Source organism: Haplochromis burtoni, unplaced genomic scaffold (genome assembly GCF_018398535.1).
Source record: "Haplochromis burtoni strain Fernald_Lab_line unplaced genomic scaffold, NCSU_Asbu1 Contig_484, whole genome shotgun sequence".
NCBI lineage: Eukaryota > Metazoa > Chordata > Actinopteri > Cichliformes > Cichlidae > Haplochromis > Haplochromis burtoni.
In genome coordinates this window covers 225112-235350 of record NW_024582845.1, presented here as the reverse complement: position 1 = coordinate 235350, position 10239 = coordinate 225112, and the positions used below count along the sequence as shown (strand labels likewise).

General features: G+C 40.3%; 1 protein-coding gene across 4 annotated transcripts in view; it reads left to right on the top strand.

Moving 5' to 3' along the window:
• clcn5b (chloride channel, voltage-sensitive 5b) overlaps window positions 1-10239 on the top strand; it is a 45312-nt gene that overhangs the window by 8864 nt on the left and 26209 nt on the right. For 2 of the 4 annotated variants that reach the window (XM_005946748.3, XM_005946747.3), the window contains exon 3: window positions 9258-9430. In XM_005946748.3, coding sequence (XP_005946810.1) covers window positions 9258-9430 — 173 coding nt within the window. Of the gene's footprint in view, window positions 1-3388; window positions 4940-5974; window positions 7493-9257; window positions 9431-10239 lie in introns of those variants that run through there. The other 2 variants (XM_005946749.3, XM_042213822.1) reach the window with 2 other exon arrangements.

The window sequence follows — 10239 nt, the reverse complement described above, 5'->3', positions numbered from 1 at the left end:
GTCAGTCCATGTTATTATTGTGTGTTTGAGGGTACAGTTGTCCATTGTGGGTGTGTGTATGTTCAGTCCATGAGTTAACGTGGGTCAGATGTCAGGAGGCAGAGTTCAGGAGTCTGACAGCTGTGGGGAAGAAGCTGTTCCGGTACCTGGTGGTCTTAGTCCGGAGGCTCCTGTAGCGCCTCCCAGAGGGCAGGAGGGTGAAGAGTCCATGTGATGGGTGACTGGGGTCTTTGATGATTTTCCCAGCCCTTTTCAGACACTGCTTCCTGTAGTATTAGCAAAACTGGAACAAAAGGAGAGACGATTGAAGAACTACAGCCTTGAAATGATGCATCTAGTTGCTTCAGCTCCTTTTATTATGTAGACATGTAGTTAATAAATGTGCATCTGGACTCTAACAGTTTGAAAGGATTTCCAAAGATATGATGGAAAAGTGAAAAGCACTATTTTTCCTCAGAGAGACAGCTAAAGTTTTTAAAAGTGTTTCAAATGACTCTTTGCGGTCCTGTGGGGGGAAAAAAAAAAAGTACTACTGGTGTAGTTAGTTTGTACCTTTAGCAGCAATAAGTCAAAGTAATCCATTTCTGTGTGTTAGCCCTTTCTTCTTTACAGTGTTTCTTCAGTTCATTGGGGTTTGTGTTCCTTTGCTTTATCACTTGTGCTGCTGCTGTTATCCAAAGTGCTTTCATTGCAGCTCAAATTGACTGCCAGTCCTGCTGCATCAGGCACTGAACTGTCTTATCACACCATAACTATGAAAACGGGTTATAATGATTGACAGGGACTTGGCTGCCTGTCACATGTTACAGTGATAACTATGAAGTACTAAAATGGACAAAATCAAACGCAAATGAATAAATGGTTTATTAAATAAATTAATATACCATTATACAATACAACAAGTACTTTAAAATACTTTTTGCATGAATTAGCACACTAGTTTGCCTGCCAAATTAAGTTTCTCTGTTTTTATTATTAGTGTTCTTTTTAAAATGTTTATTTATGTATGTAGGTATTAATCTATTTATGTTGATGAATTTTTTAAAATTCACGTTAGTTTCACCAAAGTAATTTCTGTTTTTTCTTTTGGAATTACTTTATAAGTGAACTAAGCGTGGAGTGGGATTACCTTTTGTAAGTAAATGTGTAAATAAGACTTATGCAAATGAAAGCGCTTATTTTCATAATGAAGCAGAAATGCATTCAAGAAAGTTACAAAACCTGATGAGGTTTTCTATAGTGGTTCAAGTAAAGGTCATCTGGGGATACTTAAATGTTAAAACAGCTGCCACTTTGTTGCAGCTTTACCTCTATAATAGTAAAAAGTCCTCTTCAAACCACGAACAGAGCCAGAGATTTGCTGAGGTTACTCATTCTTCCTTTTACTTCCTTTTACTGCAGTAACCGCTTGCACATTCATATACGTTCAGGTCCACCCCCATACAGTTTGAAGCATATAATAAAGAACATTGCCTTTAATAAAATCTGAATTAAAATGTCTTCTGTTTTTAAAAACAACAACAACCTAGAATCGTGTCAATTAGTAACTGCCTAGATTTACCACTTCAAAGTTTTCAGTTACGTTTTGCTGACTTGTTGATGTTAGTTCCTCCTTTTCTGTAATGTCTGGGCCACTTTTCTGCAAAGCTGCCTGTCAGTAACTTTCCAGCAGGACTATTGCATCACATCCTCATATTTAAAGGTTCTTTGAAAATATGATCTTCTACATATAAGGAAAAAAATCAAATCAGCCACAGACACATATTCCTAATTGATTTATTTTTCCCCAGACCTGGTAAATATGACTTTTAGATCTCTAGCTTCGTAAAGTAATGACAGCCCACTATGTTAGTGTGTTGCAGAGTTTGTTTGTCAGTCATCAAAACGTCACAGGGGTCACATGAGACGCCATTTCCCATAGAGACAAGACCTGAAGAGTTCAAGGTTCAGAGCCTTACCGGAGCCCTTTTTTCTTGTGTGTGTGTGTGCGTGTGTGCGTGTGTGTGTGCGTGTGTGCGTGTGTGCGTGTGTGTGTGTGTGTGTGTGTGTGTGGTGTGCGGCGGCACTGGTGTGTGATCAGTCTGGTTGGTTCTCAGGACGCACACTCGAACACACAGCGAGTGCTGAACTCAGCATGACGTCCCTTGCTGGAAACCAGCAGTGTTGCTCTGGGGGAGTCTTCGTGTTGTTAACCCAGTTTCTGGGAAGCATTGGATGTTTTCTTTGGCTTTTGGTATGGATGTGTAGCCGGGATGCTAGTGTGTTTCTTTGCTCTTTGATGGAACATGTTTGGCTCAGTGCTTTGAAGGTTGTCTTTGTAACGTGTGCATTTGTTCTTTTGTTTTTTTAGAGTGGCTGAGTGGTCAGCATACCTTTTTAGAGATATCCATTTCCATTTGGTTGTGAACCATATATCCATTTTCACCAGGGATGCACCAGTTAGAAACCTGGGTGTTCGTTTTGCTGAAGCTTTTTCTTTGGAGGGACATTGGAGCGTTTTTCACTTGAGGAACATTTCAAAACATAGATCCATCGTGTCAACAAGTGAACTCGAGATGATAATACATGCTTTTGTCTCTACAAGACTTGACTACTGTAACAGCCTGTTTACTTGTCTAAACAAGAAAGGGCTAGCTCGTCTACAGGTTGTTTTCATCCATCCATCCTCCATCCATCATCCATCCATCCATCATCCATCCATCCATCCATCCATCCATCCATCCATCCATCCATCCATCCATCCATCCATCCATCCATCCATCTGGACATTCAACAGTGGCAACAGGTGTGATGAAGTCCAAATTTAGGTTTTGGCTCAAATATTGTTTTCAGCTAATAGCTTTTTTTGCCTGTCAAGCTACTTTTTCATAGAGTCAGCTAAAGATGTGATTTAAAATATATAATTTTTGCCTAGTCTGTTATAGGGTTGGGCGATTGGAGGAATATATCGACTATCAACGATATCATCAATAGTTTTTAAAAGGGCAATTTATTTATTTATTTGCCCATGAGTAAGTTTGCTAATAATGATAGAGCTAATAGAAGCTGTCAACAAAGGGAAAAAAAATGCCGTTTTAATAGCACCCTCTTTCATCTGCGAGTAAATGCACCCTCGTCAGAGTGCGCCCAAATGCTTGTTGATGGAGCTGCAGAAGCTGGTGATAGCCTAGCACAGCGGTCCCCAACCTTTTATGCGCCACGGACCAGTTTATGCACGACAATATTTTCACGGACCGGCCTTTAAGGTGTCGCGGATAAATACAACAATATAAAACTAGTACCGGTACCGAAAAAAAGATTTATTCATAACACACGTGAAAAGACCCAGGAAAACACAGTTAACGGTAAAAACGATAACAAAATAACGCTGAAAACCGATAAAAACCCTGAAAGCCATACATTTCACACCTGAGCCTCAACTCTCGCGGCCCGGTACCAAACGACTCACGTACTGGTCCGAGGCCCGGGGGTTGGGGACCGCTGGCCTAGCATACTCAGCCAGATGGTGGACGCGTATATGCCCATGCAAGTTAGTCATGTTTGAGTACTTTTCTCGCACTATACATCTGCACAAGCGGCACACCGCTTTGATTACATCCTTAGGTTTACCTCTTTCATCTGGTTTAAAGCCAAAGAAATCCCAACTTGGCAACTTTACATGTTTTTAGTGCTGTCAGCGTTAACGCGACATCATCACGACAATGCGATTACCAATTAACGCATCTGGAGCGTAGACTGAGTCAAAATCCCTGAAACATCTCTGTCAATGCATTTCGGCCAGTTTATCCAAAGTTCCAGATGGGTTGAGCGCTTTAAAATTTTTAATCGTGATGAGCGCGTTTAAGCCCCGTTAACGCTGACAGGGTTTTTTTTGGGGGGGGATTTGTTCGGCCGTGTTTGAACTTCTTCTGTGTGGTAAACCCGCAAATCAGTCCGTGCATGATTACATTGTTCTGCCCATCAAAAAGCCTGTCTCGACTGATGATGGCCAGTTGGAAAATTTTTACATATCGCCCAACCCTAGTGTGTTATGTGTAGACACAACAATGGTCTGGACTGGACTGCAAATGAGTAAAAAAGCAAACAAATGTCCAAAGAAAAAATCAGAAAGACCTTTAGAAAGCCTGAATTTTCAGTGTGGTTGAACCATATCTACTGTAAATACTGTGTATCTCATAGAAATGTGATGGCTGTGTGTAGCAGTGAGATAACTGAATTCTCCTGAGTTCACAGCATTGTTTGCATCACTCGCTTTTAGTTCAGCGTCTCTTAATAGGGTTAAATTGCAGTTAAAGTCCACGGTTAAGGCTATAAAAGTGTTAACTGGTAGTAATTCATTCGTTCGTTTAGTCGACTTTTATCCCCCCTTTTTAAAAGCACTCCGTCTGAGGTAGAAAAGAGCTTTTTAAATTTCAAATTTCTTTCACGGCTTTTGTTTTGCCTGTAGGTCAGCTGTGCTTATCAGAGCACGAGCTGTTCGGCAATTGATATTCAAGAGGACTGCGTTCACAGAATGAATGGAGAGTAAATGTAACTCACAGCCTGACCCTGTTTCACAGCACTGTGTACCACACAACCTTTCTTCCTGTCAGCTATCAGGGTCCCGCAGCATTCAGGAGGTGAAAGATCTTGTAAACACACGTGATCTCATTTTTACGCAGTAATCTGCCTTCGTCAAGCAGCTACAGCTCACAAACCTTTAAAAACAGCTCAGCAAGTCATTAAAGACTTCCCAGGCAGATTAGCCAGTCATTCACTTCCTTCAACAGCCTTCGGGGCGCTCTGTTGGAGTCCAAAGGAGGGACTGTGGGCAGTTTTCAGTCTGAGTAGTAGCACCGATTGTGGATTTTAAGTTTTGGGAGTTTGAGGGGGGGCTGAGGAGAGATGCACTGGGAGTTCTGGACTAAGAAGCTGGATGAGGAGGATTTGATTGAGAATGGTGAGTTTGTGTCACTGAGAGTGTTTTCCTTTCAGCTCAGATTTTCTTTTTCTTTTCACTGCCAGTGCACTCTGCTCTCACGCTGTCATAAACAAGAAGTGTGCTTTAACAGAGCCGAGAGTTAAATAGTTTCAGCACAATCACTGCAACTACTCGGCAGTCATGTTCAGTGTTTTATCTACTGTCTTCTTTTATACACCAACTGTTTAAATTTGCACTAAATCTTAAAACCTCGACTTTGCTTTGCTTTGTTTTTCTGCTGACATCTTGAACTTTATGGCACCAGAGTTTAATTATTAAGATCATTTACGACCCATCATGCAGTGAGTCATGTGGTTGGCGTGCTGGTGTGTATGTCACTGTAATTGATACAAGACGCAGCCCAAACAATGGTCATGTCTCGGTGTGTGACTGTTTAAGGTCTTTTACACTCTGAAACATCTGTTTCAGAGTGTGTGAATAAGTGTGTGTTTGTATTATTGGGTGTCTCTGTCACTTTCATGCCTTCTTTTGGTCTGTTTGAATATCGCGTGTTTCGTCAGTTTTTGGTAATCAGGATCAAGATAGGATTGGATAAATTAGGACGTTTCTGTTTTACAGCATCCAAAACGTACAAAAGTACAACATGTACAATAATGGCTTAAACGAAGCAGAGTAAATGTGTAGTGCAATAAAATGACACAAACTACAAAATGACAAAAATGTCAATAAAATAAAAACTACACAGCACAAAGGCACTCAATTAAATACAAAAAATAAGGTAACAATAAATTAAAGGAGTTCAGTAACTAAAATGTAAATAAAATGCAATAAAACACTTTATCATTACAGAAGATGATATGAAAATCTATAAAAATGTAAATAAAATGTTAAATAATAAAAATGCATTTTAGATAGATGAAAATTTGAATATAAAACAGCATGACTGTCAAATCTAAATAAAATGGATATGGATCTCAAGGAAAAATAAATAAAAATATAAATAAAATATTAAGTAAAGATAAAAAAAAGTACATAAATAAAAAAATATAAAAATGTTGAAATCTAAATAAAATACAGTAAATGCAGTAAATAATTAAATATGATGGCTATTGTATGTTGAATAACTTATCTAAAAAACTAAATGTAATACAACACAGGCGTATTGCAAAGCAAATAGAAATGAGGTGTAAATGCAGTAAGAGTGTGTTTAATGGGGCTTCTGCTGCTTTTTCTTCTTCAGGACTTTGTTTTACAATCTGAATAAAACTGTTGGTGCTGTCAGTGCACATGGAGAAAGGAACAAAACCAAAATGTCTTCACACAGAAACAAATTGTTAACATTTCAGCCTGGGAGAGATCTGAGGATTAGGGCGAGGCCCTGGTTTGCACCACAGTTTGTGTCCAAGGCTGAACACAAGCAGAACAAAGCATAACACACTTCATGATTTTGAAAGTGTGAACTGTCAACAAAGTTGTTTTCTTTATTCTGAGATTTTTTTTTTTTCACCCAATCACTGTGCCAGGAAAGGAAAACAATTTAACACAGATGTTGCATTTCCACATCGTGTGAAGGACTCCGAGATGGACTTGGAAGCAGGGCGTTGAGCACAATATGACCAAGAACATTTTTCCAGTTATTTATGTTTTGTTTTCACATTAGCAGACCATCACTATCAGGGTCATGGAGGCCTGCAGCCTGTTCCTGTACACAGTGTGCAGTATGGCTAATAAATGGCACGAGGGCGGTACGATAAACCTTGAACTTGTTGTTGTTTTTTTAAAGATGAGTGATTATTACCACAGGTATCTCACAGGCTTCATTACCCTCAGCTGCCCTCTAACGTCGCAGAAAGGGATGTTTTGCATAACTTGAGACAGTGATGTCTGTATCAGCGTTGTCAAACATAAGCCTCGGGGACCAGAATCGGCTTGTAAAGACTCTAATCCGGCCCACTGGACAGCTTTGGATAATGTAACAGAGGGCCTTCATTTTGGACTTTTAAGTGGATTTTCATAGCTTTTAGTGTTTCCTACTGATAAAGACCTCCATTGCCAGTCATACTACAGTAGTGCTGTAAATGTGCCAGTGAGCAAGGCATTTTGACACCTGCAAGAAGGATTCTTGTCAGGAGTTTATATAAGTTTACAAACGGGGTCTCAAACCAGGCTTCTGGTGATTGGGCAAAACGATCCAGGTTAATACTTAACGACGTAGCTGTGGCTACAACTTTGCCTCTGCATGACAAACTGTGCCTTCTTTTTCCCCTTTATTAATTCACTCACCCATACCGGTGTTCCTCTAAACCATGCTGATGCAAATATCAACAGATCAGTTCTGTTAATTCACCCTGTAAAACCAGTCTAACCTGTCAGCTCGGGTGTGTAGAATGTCCCTTTTGTGTTGTCGCATAATAACATTCTGCTGCTGTAGTGTTACAAAACGCAGAAATGTGACGTAATCCTAAATCAGACCAGCCGTGGCTTCCTGATCACACATCAGAATCACAAGCTGGAATTTCACCACACTGCACTCCATGATCACCTGAGGAGAGCCATCTTCCTAACACTAATGTAAGTTCATGCGTACTGTGGGTTTTCCCCCCCTTAGTTCTCAGGGGTAGTTCTCTCCTCTGCTTTCCCAGTCATTACAATTATATTGTGCTCTGCATTAATACTCAAGTGAAAACACTTTTAATTTCAGCTCAGGCCATTGTTTTGGGCTCATGATAACACAGTTCCTCACTGCGTAAAGCTGAAGGTCTCCCTGCGTTGTTTCCTGTTTCCGTTTGGATCAGTTTTTGATTGGTTGCTGCTGTCTGGATATGATTGCCTGTAGCGCCGACGCTGCCACGTACTCAGGCTCTTTTGTTCTGGAGCTGCTTGAGAGAATAAAGCAGAACTCGATCTCAGAGCCTTGTGTGTCTTTCCCTCAGACTTTCATCAATACAGCATTGTATAGGATTGGTGTTATCAAAATCATAGAAGCAGGCTACAATGCACTTTTCCTGTTGCTCTTTTGTGGGCAATGTTTTTTTCTTTTTACCCTTTTTCTTTGCTTTGTAATAAGACTCAGCCGTGGGGTTACCAGTCTTAGCATTTAGGCCTATGTGTGTCTGTGTGTTATTTTATACAGCAGTCAGATTTTGCTTGAGAGAAGGAGGAACTCATTTTGCTGCTGTTGACACATTCATCTTTGAAAAACAAGTGTTATTTCTGTAAGAAAGACATTTCTGTCACTCTCAAGCTTAAATGCTGTGAAGACTTTAATATATGTAAAATACTTAAGATTTTTTGTGGTACTTTTCAAATTTGTGTTTTTTTAAATGTAATATTTTTACTGTCTCCCAGGGTTTTAGCTGTCTTTGATCCAACACAGCTGATTTAAATGGCTGCATTGCTACATTTAGGCCTGAATTATGCTTTAGCAGGAAATCTTACATTGTAACTTATGACGTAACCAGAAAGTCCTTTTAACCTTATGCCGTAACTTGACATGCTCCTTACAAGAAATGTAACTACTACGACTTGAATGATCCAGAAGGTTGCAACGTAGGATTAAATCAGGTTTCAGGGTCACACAGGCATAGAGACCAGCTGACAACCTCCCAGCAGCCGCATGTCACTGAGGAAAATGTGTGATCCCTGGTTGGTTGACCAAAGTGGTAGCTGGAGGTTGCTTGATGCAAACACTCACTAACTGCTCACCAAGCTTTAGTGAAACAGTGGAAAGTGTGAAAAACAAGCTTATTTCTGACAGTGTAAGACAAACAAGGATTGTTTTGAACAGTTATTCATGCAAAGCTGCTCTGTTGGACTACGTGAATAAACATGTAGAGTCAGAATGAATGCAGAAGGTCCCCGGGAAAAGAATTGAGCGATAGTTTGTGTCTGTGTATTTCAAGTTACACCAGCTCGGCACAATGGTGATGGTACATGTTTCTGAACAGCTTTTCTCTGCTTGTATATCAGAAACCTAAATTTCTACTCTTAGATTTACTGCAATTTGTGCTCCTAATGAGATAAACCTGTGGTCTTTCCTCTTCCTCCATCCTCAGGGCAGACCTATACTGATGTGCATTTAAATTGAGTTTCTCTGCTCAGTAAATGAAGCTAACACTGGTTATTCTAGACGAGTAAAGCTTTCTAATAAATCTTCAAATGTCTTGAATCTTGCAGTCCTGCTGATGTTGTGACAGCTAAAGCGGAAAGGTTATATTCTGTAAACATCAGTCTGTGGTCCCATCATTGCCTCATTGCAGGAAGTGCTGAAGCGACAGGTGTTTGAATGTGACTTCATTGCTCTGTCTCAAATGTACCTTCTGTCCCTTGCTTTCAGGAGTTTACGAGGAGAGTAACGGCACCAGCAGAACAGCCGGTATGAACGGTAACGGTCCCAGCAGGCTTGTTGACCCCCTGGAGGATCCGCTGCCTGGAGTGGGCACCTATGAAGACTTCAACACCATCGACTGGGTCAGAGAGAAGAGCAAAGACCGGGACAGGCACAGGGAGGTAAGGAGGAAGGATGTTTTTGGGGGGAGTTAGATGAATTTCACTATCATACCTATAACAAGATGAGGAATTTACTCTCTGGGTGCCAAAGCAAGCGTCAGTTCAAGGTCAATTTTTTTTTTGGTAGATCTGGGTCCGTCAAATGGTGTCCAAATCAAAAATACAAATGATTACTGCTTCGTTTCCTCGTGTTTGGTGCGTCACTGTTCGTTGCCTCAGTGAGTCATCTTCAGATCACTTATAAGTGGTCCACAAAGCTCCCGAACAACTACTTACTCAGTCCTCTAAGTGATGCTATTGGGGATCTATTTTGTCATCTTTGCACTCTCCCCATGAAGTTGTTTGACAGATATGTTCATATGCCTGCTTACATTAGCAAACTCCTGCATCCATGGGTTTGGTGTTGGTTCATCGAGGTGCTCTGATCAAAGCTCTTATTGGTTCCTGGTCCTAGACTGAAAACTAAAGAAGGCTTTGTGTTTGAGTTTGCGGCTTCTAAACTTACATTAAATGCACTACAATGTCATTTGATACCTGTGGACTGGATTTATTTATTTTTTAAATTTGTTTATGATTGTGAATCACTTTGATCTCGATCTGTTGCTTGTTTTATTTAGCATTATGTGGGTTGTTTATGTATCGCCACACTTTTTAGAGTAGAAACAGGGACGATGGAGGTTATGTGCAGATGCAGCTTGGACTTGACGCCTTATTACATGAGCCGTCAATACAGCAGCACATGAGATAAATGTACTTAAATATAACTCGTCACTTTTTGTCTTGACCAGCTGTATATTTTCAGAGGTCTC